Source organism: Epinephelus moara, chromosome 11, assembly GCF_006386435.1.
Source record: "Epinephelus moara isolate mb chromosome 11, YSFRI_EMoa_1.0, whole genome shotgun sequence".
NCBI lineage: Eukaryota > Metazoa > Chordata > Actinopteri > Perciformes > Serranidae > Epinephelus > Epinephelus moara.
In genome coordinates, this window is record NC_065516.1 from 32,951,847 (window position 1) to 32,965,633 (window position 13,787).

A 13,787-nucleotide genomic window follows, 5' to 3' on the forward strand; every position below is an offset into this window, starting at 1 on the left:
AAATGGCGGAAAATCTATATAAGCAGAAGTTATGGGTTCTTGAGGCAAATGTGTTCCTCACGAGGAGAGGCATCTCTGTGCAAAGTTTCATGTCTCTACGACATACGGGGCATGAGATATGCCCATTCAAAGTTTGCAATTTTAATCGGTTGCTATAGCGCCCCCTTTGGCCAATTGATGTAATATTGCTTCATTGGCATCCTCCCATGACCCTCTACCACTGTGCCAAATTTCACATGGATTGACCAAGTCAGTGAGGAGAAAAATGTGGAACACACACACAGACATCATGATATAGTAAGATGTACAACCCCACACTAGAGGCAGCTAGACATGTATCTGCGCTCCTTTTCACTTCACGCCACTGTCCTATTTCCAGCTTTGCTGTGTCCGCAAATAATATATTTTCATCATTCGCTCTATTAGGGGCTGTTTTAAGCTAATGTATAGGCAAAGGAAGTACAAATCTTTCAGTAAGTAATAACTTAACGTGGTTGTCTGTTGACGAGCTGCAGCGCAATCGTCCGGTGTGTGCTAGGGGCAACACTTGCCACATGATGTGCTGCACCGTGGCACATCATGTGCAAAAATGAAGTTAGATAAATGTAACATGCACCATTATTTTAGATTCATATTTTTTTCATGCTTTTATTGCTGCAATAATACATTTCATTATACTCCAGGTTAATACACACACACTAGTAGTTATTTAAACACCGATCCACAGTGGTGTATGTGACTGTAAATGGAAAGGGAGGAGAAACCACAAAAGGGAAATTGGAAAGCAGAAATTTGTGTTTTTCATGTGGAACTGGTGCATTACGACAAATGTATTCCAGACCTCATCCTCTGTCCTCGACTAATGACCTCTAATGACTGAGTTGTAGTGACTCACTTCTAATGACTTAAAGTAGTATTTGTTTACCCAGAGAGGTTTTTTGGAATCTCCCAAGAGTTTAAAAGATGGGGGTAGACTTCTAATACTACTCAAATTTGTGTGGCTTTGAATACAAAAGCCGACTTACTGGCTCCAACTGATCTTGCATTGCGTCATCTGATGTTTGTTTGTTTTTGGGCCAAATATGGCTCTTCTGGTTGTAAAGATTGCTGACCACTGGCCAAAACTATCAGAATTAATTGTAAAAAAATTCATGGTAATCCATCTAATTAGGTTGAGACATTTCACTCAAAACTTGTGATGGTGCCAGTGGAAAAGTCAGGAGATCGCCACAGTCATTATGGTATACTGTATGGAAACCATGACCATGCATTGATTAGTTGTTGAGATATTTCAGTGTGGACCAAACTGATTGACAGACTGACAGACCAATATGGCCAGCCATAGAGCCACACAGCTAGCATAGCTAAAACAACAGGGATCTATTAAAACCTATGTATTTTTAAATAACTATCCAATGGTACAATGCACTATGCCAAAAGATAATTTTGTTGTATCATGATGGGTTGTTTTCATGTTACAGGGTTTCCGAGGGGAAAAGGGGAGGGAAGGACCACCGGGACCTGATGGTAAGCCTGTAAGTGCTAATCATTTTCTCCATCACTTTCTTTCTTTTCACAACTTCATACTGTCATCACCAGTCTGTTAGATATGTCTGCACATGACAGAATGAGCATATGTTGTCTGTGTTCCCAGGGTAAAGATGGGATACCTGGGGTACCTGGCCCTCCTGGATTACCAGGACTGAAGGTAAAAAATCATTTGCAATACCTTTGAATCGCCACAATGCAAGTCCCACTTTTACTGCACTGAATCACTAACAGTGTATAATTGTGCTCTGACCCTGTGGAGTTCCTTGGATCTGTATTATTCCCCCTTTATGCTCTCTGTAAGGCACATTATTCCTCAGTTTGGCTGTGTCTCTTGCTATGCTGATGATATTAAGCTTTATGTTTCTATGGAACCTTTAACCTGGCTTCTTTTTACAAAAGGAGGAGAGGATGTCTCACAGTTTCTTACAGATGAAACACAACATAACTGGAGTTCTAAAAAATGCTTTAAGTCAGTTTTTGATCCAGTTGAGAGATTTTTGCAAAAGTATGGCGCACTGCATCTCTTTCCAACAGCTCCAACAAATCATCTCTTGCTTGGTCTCTTTTGTTCTTGACTACTGTAAGGCATTGTGATCTTGTTTAAGTGAGAATCTGTAGCACAGTTACATTTAGCTCATAATTCTACTACATGATTACTAAGTGAGACACCACTGTGAGCCCATATAACCCAAGTGCTGGTTTCAGTACATTGACTTCCTGTTGAGTTTGAAAATTGAATGTAAGGTGTTACATGGTGTAGCCGATATATAAGCTGGGATCTGACTCTGATTTTATGCTCTTATCTACTGTCTTCCCTTGGCTGTGCAGGGTGAAAGTGGCCCGGCGGGACTAAGAGGGGATTCAGGTCTAGAAGGTCTCAAGGTCAGTCTTTACTGAAGCAGCAGTATCAGTGCTGTGACTTTTCTAATCTGCTGCCAGTACTGATAATACCTGTTCTGCTGATACTGTCTAGGGTGACAGAGGGGAGCCAGGTTTATCAGGAGAGCCAGGACCCCCAGGACCCAAGGTGAGACTCTCTTGATATATCCATGGTTAAAACAGAAAGTAAGCAAACATGTAGGTCTTTGTAAAACACAGACACTACTAACTAGACTAATAAACTTCATCCAACATACATGACACAGCAGGGACGGGCAGTTTAAGTAATTTCCATATTGGAGTTGCAGAGTACTCTAGTCCAGTGGTTCTCAACTGATGGGTCGCAGTCCAAGACATGGCCAAACGCAAGTATAACGCTTAATATATTGGACTGTGTGTACCTTGGACTAACGACTAAGGAGAAATCTGGACCCCGTGGCTGGACCAGTTGGGAACCACTTCTCTAGTACTTGCAAAAAAACAAAAAACAAACAAAAAAAAACAACAACATAAGAATAACATTGTAAATTGGCCAACAAGGGAAAACAATTGCAATTTGAAATTCATTTAATGCACAACAAGGCTTCATTTAGCTCATTAAACCATCAATGAAGTTAACATAAGAAATATCAGCAAACTTTCTGTTGCTGCTGTTACATATGTTAGATGCAGTGCCGAAGGACTGTCACCGAGCTGTTTTCCACCCCGTCTCTTTAACGTCTGCCTGGTTAGCACGAGCTAACACAGCGGCAGTGGCTAACATCCAGCACTGAGCCATTAAATGCTCCCAACAATTTCACACCAACACTGAAATGGCTGGACTCTGTCGTTAAACCCATTAATAACTGTCAGGTGTCGGATGCTAACAGCTTTGTCACTGTGTGTGTGTGTGTGTGTGTGTGTGTGCAGGTGGATTCTCACCAACTGTCCCCAGTACGGAGCTCAGGCTCCTGAAGCAGTAGTGGCTTTTAGGATCTCATGATAAACAGAGAGAGAGTGATAGCGGGACAAGGAGATGCTTAGCGAAGCAATAAGCTGTGTTTTGCTCTACCATGAAATAAGAGTTTACATATTTAAAAAAATGACTCTATATTTTATTACTATTTATTACTTATTAATTACTCTGATTACTCTATCCGTTGAACAAAAAGAGTGCCCTAGCAATGAGTCCTAAATCCCGGAAAAGAGTTAACATTTTAGCACTCCTGGTTCCCTCGTCTTGAAGTCAGTGTGTTTTTGGTTAGAACAGAATCGATGAAGTATTTTCTGCAGTAATCCAAAATCACATGGAAAAGCAGCATTGGCTTTTTGTCAAGGAAACCAGGGTGATGTTAACTTCCGAGTTTGCCTAAAAATGAATCCATCAGTCATCCCTGCAGCACTCTTTGCTGATGTATAAATCAAGTATAGCGCTCATGCCCTTTCCTACTACCCAGTAGCTGCAAGTGGTCTCTCTTTGTTGGACCTGATGATGGTTTGTCTCACTCATGAATTTAGGGAAGCATTGTAATTCTTCTTGGATAAGAAATCCTGTCAAATGTCATAATCTTCATGTAAATACATAAAACCCCCTGAGGCAAATTGTGGTTTTTGATATTGGGCTATATCGACCTCTACTTGAAGTATATATTCATGTGCAGTAAATGAAAGTGGAATACATACCCCAATGTTAGGAGCATTACTCATATATACTGTACATAGGGACCCTGAACTTATTTTAGCACCGCCACTAGTGGCTAGAACTAGTGGTCCTAATGAGTAGGCTTATTTCACCACACACATACAGAGCACTCACTGTGATCATCTTGTTCCAATGATGAAGCAATTTGTATTCCTGTTGGTAAGAAATCTGCCGAGGATGAGGCTTGTTTGGCATCACACCGTGTCCACAGAGCCAGCTGGACATTAACGTGAGAGTCTGGAGTGGTCCTTCAAAAAGCATTTTCTATTTGTCTCTCCAACTGAATACCATAATGAGCAATAAACCAGTACATGAGGCCAGAATTTCTCTTTTATAAAAATTCAGTCATTATTTCCCATCTCATATGATCTAATTGGACTAATTAGAGTTTAATTTCATGTCAAGCAAAGCCACAGTGGGTGTTAATGGGAAACCAGGTCTGATTCTAATATGAAATATTACTCTGGGTTTAAAGTGAGTTTTAGTCCTGATTAATTGCAATTATTAAAAAAAGAAAAGCAATGACTACTGAATAGATATAAAAATTATTAGATTTGAACATATTAAATGTCACTACAGAGCAGATTTCTTTGCACACAGGGTCTTCCTGGTGATAGAGGCGAGCCGGGACCTCCAGGAGAAGCTGGACCGATGGTAAGATCCAGTTCTGTCCAACAGTCACGTGTCTCCAAACTGCATTAAACCAGTGTAACTGACAGTTCCAGTGACGTGAAAGCATGAAATCTGAGGTGTCAGTTCATGAAAATAAAATATTATGCCAGTGTAACAACCTAACCACGTCAGGCCAGATGCACGTTAAATAAGCCTGCTATAAACCCAAGTAAAGAAAACAGCTCTTTAATTCTGGAGGCTTGGCTTCCTCTGTGCATGTGTGAGTGTTTTTGGGACTTCCTCCTGTCACTGCAGTCTCTCGCAGTTTTTGAAGTGGGACACATAATTACTGTAATGGTGTTGAATTTGGCTGCTTCTGCTCCACTTTGCCTCTCAAAGTGTGTTTGTTGTCCAAAAAGGGGGAGCCGGGACTGCCGGGGACGGGCGGACAGGTCGGGCCGCCAGGACCAAAGGTCAGTACAAACTGTAGCTACTGGGTGGGGGACACATACAGCACATGGCTCGAGATATGTTGACATAAAGATACACACTCCTTGATGTTGAAGATTTTATTCTGAAAATGTACAGATGAATACTGTATGCTACTGTAATAGCCTCCACTTTTCTGGGGGCTGTTACTAGTGATGGCCAAATGAAGCCTCATGAAGCATTTTCTTTATTTTATGAGCCCACTAGATGGCGCTCATGGTTTAAAGAGAGAGGCTCAAAGAATGGCAATTCAGTGAAGCTTTCAACCTTTTGTTGAACAAAAAGCGCCATCTAGTGGGCTCAGAAAATAAAGAAAATGCTTCATGGGGCTTCATTTGGCCATCACTAGCTGTTACATCCAACCAGATGTGGAGCGTGGCTGCAGGCTGTTATTCAGGCACAAGAGCCTTAGTGAGGTCCAATACTGAGGGCTGTTTGACAACTCGGAAGCACACTATTGTCTACTTTTTACATGTCAAGAACATTTTTTACATACCCCGAAGTGCTCGGAAGTCCATCCACTGGTTTCTTATTGTGAATATTAAACATGTTCAACATGTTTATGATCTGATTTCCTCTTGTGTTATTAACTAGCCTGAGGAATAACCGCAGGTACCAGCCCTGGAAATTAACCTGACTCCTGTCTGACTGCTGAGCGTGGACACTTCCTGCTTCTGTCCTTTCAAAGTAAAGTCACACATGGTCCAGACATATAGGTTTGGATTTATTTTGACAGGGTGCAGCTCCTGATAGAGTTTCACATTTCTGGGTTTTTTTTTGCAACTAGCATCCAAGGAAATCTTGCTGACTAATGATCTTTCTGATCGACTAACATTTGGTCGACTGTTAGGGGGCAGCACTACTAGGAAATGTTGACTCTTAGTGCTGAGCTCCATCCCAAATTCATTTTCAGGTTTTCTGCTTTCATTTGACATATGCCAGTTGTATTTGGCATACACCACTGACCTGCTATCTTCCCCTAAAGATCTCCTGTCCCCTCTAAAAAAAGGTCAAAATGAGTATGGTCTTAGAGGGTTAAGCTTTTTGTCATTTGGCATGTCTGCAAGATAAATTTGTGCACTCAAGACAATAAAACTACAAGCCACGAATAAATCAAAATGAGAGAACAAATCCTGGCCTTGATGCAGCAACATCTCACTGCCTGACTGCACTGTTTACTGTAACCTTCGAACCTTTTCTGTAGCCACACTGAGGAATTTTAAAGCCATGATGGTGCTGAGCACAAACTTTGGCACACTGAGTCGTCAAAATATCCAACTTTTTTCATTTTTTTTTTGGCGCCACAAGTGAAAGCAAAACATCTCTCCGTCAACATCTTTTCCCATGTTGGGTTTAACAGCATTATGCAACACCAGACAGAGATTATCAAACAGACGTACATGCATCAACATAAAGTCGCACAGTAAATCTGAAAACATCCTCCACTTCTGTCAGTTAATGTAATTAACACCGCTGCAGCAGCGTCGGCCACATTCGTACTGTATGTGGGATGTTCCCCCTGCGGTGACTTGAAAGGAGCGAGCGGCTAAATGAAAGAGCACATGCACACATCTGCGAGCATGTGAGCACGCCCACCAGCTACAAGTGTGCGATGCTATTTTGAGTCTTCTCTGAACTCCTTTGAGTGTTCTAGCAGTTTGACTCACAGCCACGCTGCTCAGTAATTTTGGACTCTTCCTGTTATCATAATAAACTACTTTCCCCGAGAATCTGGAAGTGCTCTACACCAACTGGAGGGTGGTGGTGCACAGGGAGCTGGAACAGCGCACAGTTGGTGTCCATGTGTGGATGTCTGGGGGTGGGGGTATGTTTAGGAACAGGGACAGTGAGCAGCAGTTGCTTTTGAAGAACACAAACTCTATCCAACTGCTAACCAAATGCAAACCAGTGTGTTCTGTGTTTGTTTAGCCATCCAGCCAATCATAAGAATTACTTTGCGTTTGCTAAATACATTTTGGGAGAAACTCAGGAGCGCCATGTTGTTGAACTCTGATAGCGAAGATCATCCACCTCAACCTCCGCACCCTTACTTTTTCCCACTCTAAATGAACATCATAATACTTCCTGCTTTAATAATTACAGGGTAGAACTCTCTCTTGTGACTGGCGGCTGAAAGTGGACCTTGGGAGGCAGCTTAAGTTTCAGGGGCATATTGCAAGGACGTCACTCAGGCCCGAGTTGGTCCTAACATCTGACTCCACAAAGCAAGTAGTGCTGTGAAACTTGCAGTCCCCCGGGAAGACCGGATAGAGGAGGTCCATGAGTTAAAGAAGGCCAAATTCCTTGAGCTGTAGAGGCCTGAGGAGGGAGTGGTTGGAGGGCCTGCTACGAGCAAATCGAGGTGGGCTGGAGGGGTGGATCAAGATCAAGGGCTAAGAGGGCAGATCCATGGTGTAGCATGCTGCAAGCCGGGGAATGATCACCCCCAGCTGGGTCGCCCAGGTGAGGGTGTCAGATAACCTAAGACCCGAGATCATCACTGATGACATGTCCAAGCCGCGCCATCCACGTGTTTCAAATAACCATCCCTGCCAGCATATTTAAAAAATACTAACAACTGTAGGAGGTGTGTGTATGCTGAGGGTCAGGGACATGAGGGACTGACCAACCACTGCTCAGTGTGCCGTGGACAGTGACGCAGAGCTGTTAGTGAGGGTTAACCAGCTGTGAACACTTACTGTCAGACTCTGTTTCCCTGCTGGGAAGACAGGCGGAGCTCTGACAGCCACTTGAAGCACATTTATGTCCCTTTCAGAGAGTCACAGTGTGGATACCTGTGTTGTAGCCAGACAAGCGGCTGTGCTACAGGAGGCTCTCAGGTGTGTGTGTCTGTCTGTCGGGGTGTGTCTGCACACAGCTGCAGCCCTGTTGTTTATTGAGGGTGAAAAATATGTCTCTTTAGCTGCTAAATGCTCCACTATGTTCACCAGTTAATCTGCAGCTTTATCTGTTTGCTGCTGTGCAGATAGTGTACGGTGGGTGTCTCATCAGCTTCATCAGAGTTTATATCACTGAGAGCAGCTGCTGCTGCTGGGAACTGTACTGATGAGGACGATAGGAGTGAACCAAAACATTAAAGTTGTGGGTGGTGAGACCAAAACAATGAGCTGAAAGGTACATAAATAATCTGTAGAGCTGAGGGGAAACTGTAGAGTTGGTGATGATAAGGTGCCAGGCAGCTTGGTTGCTGGTCTCTCGTGTTTTTCCAAATGTCATTATTATTATTCCTCAGGGGTGGGAATCGGCAGAGGACCCATGATACGATATTATCACAATACTTAGGTCACAATACGATATATTGTGATATAAAACCTCTGTCAACATCAGTTTTACCAAATAAGATAAAGTTTTCAGTCTGTTTATTGCAGCAAAATGTGACACAGAGCAGACAGACTGACTAACACCGTCATAACACCTGTCAGCAATGTTGCATACACCTGACAGACTGAACTGTAGGCAGATTAAACCCCTCTGAGAGGCCAGATTAAGGGTGATTCCCAATTCTCCTTCTTACCCCTGTGGTCCTCCAGAATCTTCGTTTCAAGGGCTATGTAGCCCTCAGTCTTGGCCCTAGCCCTTACTCCAAATGAGAATAGAGACGCCCCTACCCCTCACGTGAACTTGCAAAACCAAGGGGAAGGGGGAAGGGGTGGAAATGAGATGCACCCTAAGCACATGAACGAAACACTTCACATGCAGGTATCCCGCTAACTGAATGGCAACACCAATGTTTGAGGCATTGTCTGTTATAGGAGGTCTGCAGTGTTTGCTCTGGTGCTCTAGTTTGGAGAACATGAGACAGCAGTCTCCAGTCTTCTGTCAGATAATGTGCCGTTACTCTCACATATGAATCCACTGACCTCCAGGCGTCACAAGTTAACGCCACCCTTCCTGCTGCACTCAGCTTTATGCTTCCTTCTGTAGAGCTTGGGTACGGCTGTGTCGGTGAAAAAAATGTTGTGTTTCTAGCATGTAAAAAAAGCCTTCGTTTTCAACAGCGCTGTATGGATGCAGATCTTTGCACATGAAGTAGGTGATGGACTGAGTTATTGTCTTCACTCTCTCAGAGTTGGATGGTAGTTTTGTCGAGCTAAGTGTGTCCAGTGTTGGTTGATTTTTCTGCAGAGCAGGTTTAGCGTTAGCTTGTCCGTCAGTGGCTAACGCTATCTCTGGATAGTGGAGTGTGAGGTGAGCCCTCATGTTTGTAGTATTCCCAGAATATTTTACTCTCATATGACACTGATTGCAAATCACATGTGTCACATCCACGTCCTGCTTTCCTTCTGTGTTAAAAAATCCCAAATAAATCCAGACGTTAGACAACTCCCGGAGAGTGAGTGACCGGACATGGTGCGTTGGTAAATTCAGCGTGACGCTCTACACTAAAATGAGAGCCCTGTTGGTCGAAGAAACCAACCATTACTTTTCTTTATAAATTATCTAATGGTTAAGTTAATCACACATTCACTCTGCTCGGCGCTCTGCTGCTCCGTCTCCACAGACAGAGTGTCCAGAGTGCGCTCTGCCACTCTGAGAATGCGGTGCTCTGGATAACCCAACGGTACATTCAGACAGCGCTCTAAATTCACGAATGGTCCAGTTTGTGCCTCTGACAATGAGTGTTTCTGAACACACCACTCACATCATTTTCCTCTACTGTCTAATACAAGCCAACAGAACTCGCTAGCTAACGTTGGCTATTGTCTGTGGGGAATTGTTTTGCCTCGTGCTAAGCCCCACACACTAAAAAACGTCATGCGGTTTGCTAACAGTAGCTATGTTTCCATCCAAAAGTGATTCGAATCATTGGGAAATGTGCATTAAAATAAATACGAATCCTGTGTTTCCATTAAATGTACAGACTTTGGTGAAAACTACGAACTCGCGCGAGTTTTCCGTAGAACCGGAAACAAAACAAGTCTCGCATTCTTCTTCTACGTTTTCTGGCGGTTGACAACCAGCTTGTAAATGCATTACCGCCTTCCCGACCCGGAGTGTGGATATCACCATGGAGAGAGGTGCGCTACGTCAGACTTAATTCGAACATAACGGTTTCCATCCCCCGTTTTGCGAATCAACAATTTTTCATATCAACCAAAACCCGGCTAAAGCGAGCTTATTTTAGTTTGTGCGAATCAGGGGATTTTAATTCGAATTTTGGTGTTTGCATCATAATTTTCCGATGCGATACTTCTAGATGCGCATCTAAACAGGCTGATGGAAAGATGGCTAGTAAAAGGGTCTATAGGACCCCATATAGTATGGGCCCTCAGACTAAATAAAATCAGGTCGTACGAGTGTATACAACTGTGTGATAACACTTGATCACCAGCGTCTATATGTTCAATACGCAACACTTACACTACATAAGACTGAAGCTAGACTGCCAGATGGTTATCTTATCACAGATTCCTGGAACAGTCTGATGTTGACCTGACCTGAGTTGCATCACAGATGCCACAAGACTAACAAACAGACAGGAATTTCTTCCTGCAACGTCAGGGAACATTGACCGTCCTAATGATTAACAGGAAACAGCGTGTCTTTAAACAGAACGCAGCAACGTGTGCTGTAAGGAGGACTAATTGCTTGTTGAGTGTTGGGGTTGAAAGGGCAGAGTTTTATTATAGACTTTTGCCTGCATTGTTTCCAGACTGAAGGCTTTAATCTGCTGAAGTGGCTCTAACTGCCAGAGCTAATGGAGAATAATGGGTGCATGTGTCCACATGTGTTGTTACTGACATAAATCTAGTTTGAGATTCACAGGGAGACACTTCATACCATGTTGGGTGAGACTAAGATATTTATTCTCACACTGATCTCTCTCATGCATTTCCTGTTATGACAAAATGTAAATCATATGGGATAAATATGTTTATCATAAATGTATTTTCCCTCGCTTTGGCCAAACTGGACAGTTCTGAATGACTGAAGCAAACATGTAAAGTATTTTGGCTGCACTTGTTTGAAGTATTTTGGGTGCACATGTTGGCTTTACTGTAATGTTTGTCGAAGACTGACAAGGACATTTATTTTGGAGCAGTCTGAATATAAATACACCACAGGTGAGCGGAGAGCGTCACAGCTGTAACAAGGTTTCAATTCAGCTCCGGTACAAGACATCAGTTGAGCTGAGTAGTTAGGTCTTTCTCAGGTATTTAAAGGGCGCATTTCACAGAGCGTCAGCAGAGAGCAACATGTTGGACAATTACCTGCGGTAAGACTGACATCACAGCTGTGTTAGTGATGTGAGTATTTGTCAGGTTTTTCTGTCATCTGGTGGTGATCTGGCTCTGGGCTGGATTTCTTGGACCAATCTCAATATTGATTGTGCTTGTACTTTTTAAAAGTCTTAAGTCTTCAGCATTTTCAAATTCATCAAACAGTTCAATTACTCTTATTATTACTCTTAGTGTGCTTGGTGTGGTTAGGCAACAGCATGATGGATCAAAGTCTCCAGAAGACGCCAACACACCACAGTTCTCCAGTTCTCACGCCCCCACGGCAAACCAGACAGTAGAAAGCGAGCTTGGCGGCTCACACTGGACGTGGAAGCACCTTGAAGCGTTCTAATTTTCCATGCATCGCTGCTCCCTATCTTTTGGCGCTCATCTTGAGCAATGGGGCTGTTCACACTAGACAAGCCACGGCCCTGAGCTTCACGGCTGGCTGGTGATCTGCAGCGATAGTTTGCTGAAGTAGTTGGTTAAATGACATTTGACATATTGGGGCGCTTCTGCATCCAGAATGAAGCAGTGACGCCTGGTGCATTGAGTCCTGTTCCTCCTTTATCTCTGCCACTAAACATGTGATTAGTCTGTTCAATAGGCTACTCTTTCATTTAGCTTATTTTGAAGTTATTTAATTTAAAGTGTTTTATTGCCGATTAAAGGTAGTTTTAAGCAAACGCTCTCCGAACTTACTTTAACCTTACTTTTACCTTTCATAGTCTCGATCAAGAAAAGGAGCTGCATATACGACCACTTGTTGTCATGTGACTGAAGCTTTGACGTGACAACAAGTGGTCATACATGCAGCTTTACCTACAGCAGACACAAGAGGTATATAGTTATGGTATGGATATGGTATGGACAAGGATATGGTTGACTGGTTTGACAGTTTGATTGGAAGGAAGCAGTCCATTGTGACGTTTAAAGCCTCAAGGTTCTCATACTATTTTACAAACATAAAGTCTAAATGCTGTTACAAAGCCTTCCCTCCACAGCCAAGGACACAATCATGGTCTTCATCAATTTTGTTGTCATAAAGGTTTAGTGTTTAGGGTTAAGAGGTTTCTAGCAATGGGGGTGTAGACTGCAACTGACCAAGGTCCTGTCTACACATGTGCTTAAAAAAGTATTTTCCTCTATGTTTTGGCCTCTCGTCCACACGTAAAGAGAGTTTTAGGTCAGTAAAAACAGATGTTTTAAAACATATTCTAAGGTGCAGATTTTTTAAAACTCTGGTTACTATTTGTAACCTGTGAGTCAGGGCTGCAGCTACGACCCCATCGAGAACACTGAGTTTATGTCCTCGGTATTGTTTCTGGGAATTTGGAAATATTAATGATCCGAGAAGGAGTTTACATTCTACGGTTAACACATAGAGGATTTTTGTAAGGCAGCATTTAGACCACCATGCCAGGAGGTACACATATAAGCAGTATAATGTTGCATTCACATGGAATCAGGGAGACAGTAGACGGGGTTCAAACGCATCGTCATGGACAGAATTTCAAAACTTTTCCATGACTTTACTGTCCTGCCGTTCTGTCGGATGTTTGTTTGTTTGTTTTTTCCGATGCCTTCCAAAACTGCTATCTGCCTAATTCCATGTGAACACGGCATAACTGTGAAATTATATGGATTAATTAATCTGAAGTGGAGGCTGTCAGTATGCCTACAGCATAACTATTAGTGTTATTTTTAATATCACAGATGTCTTGTGACAGTGTTGTGAGATTTATCTCACCAGAATACGGCCTGTAAATATGACTGTGTCAGCGCAGCATTATGCCAGTTCCCAAACAACTGCCGGGGACAGAAAACCCAATCATAGTAAAATAGTGAGAAAAAAAATCCAGATGTCATCTGTGCAGAACCAAATTAGCTCGCAGTGTGGTCACCGCCTGAGGAAACATCCTCCATCGACTGTAAATAATTTCTGTCCGCCCATCCATGACAGCTCCATTGAATGTTAATGAGGCCTAAACTTAGATATACTGTATGAGGCTTAAGGCTGTCAGCATAGTCTTTAATCACACACTCCCACACACATGCACATAAAACTGCCTTCTTTCAGCGACATACTATACATCATCTCTCAATTTCAACTCTGGATTTGATGTTTCACACTCAAGTGAAGCAAGTTAAAAATGATCAGCTCTGTGGTAGGTGTAGGTCTCTTATTATCAGACACGGAGCTTTCTACACCCAAAATTATGGATTTTCAGATGCAGCTGTGTGAGGTTTACATGTCACAGAGAGATAAAGATACTGTACATCACACTTCCTCTCCCTGTAATTACTAATAGCATAACTGTTACCTGTAAAAA

General features: G+C 42.8%; 1 protein-coding gene across 1 annotated transcript in view; it reads left to right on the top strand.

Annotated features, from left to right (window-relative positions):
* si:dkey-225n22.4 (collagen alpha-1(XXI) chain) overlaps nucleotides 1-13,787 on the top strand; it is a 97,945-nt gene that overhangs the window by 26,869 nt on the left and 57,289 nt on the right. Inside the window, exons 13-18 of the mRNA XM_050056153.1 lie at nucleotides 1,482-1,535; nucleotides 1,655-1,708; nucleotides 2,380-2,433; nucleotides 2,525-2,578; nucleotides 4,712-4,765; nucleotides 5,143-5,196. Coding sequence (XP_049912110.1) covers nucleotides 1,482-1,535; nucleotides 1,655-1,708; nucleotides 2,380-2,433; nucleotides 2,525-2,578; nucleotides 4,712-4,765; nucleotides 5,143-5,196 — 324 coding nt within the window. The remainder of the gene's footprint in view (nucleotides 1-1,481; nucleotides 1,536-1,654; nucleotides 1,709-2,379; nucleotides 2,434-2,524; nucleotides 2,579-4,711; nucleotides 4,766-5,142; nucleotides 5,197-13,787) is intronic.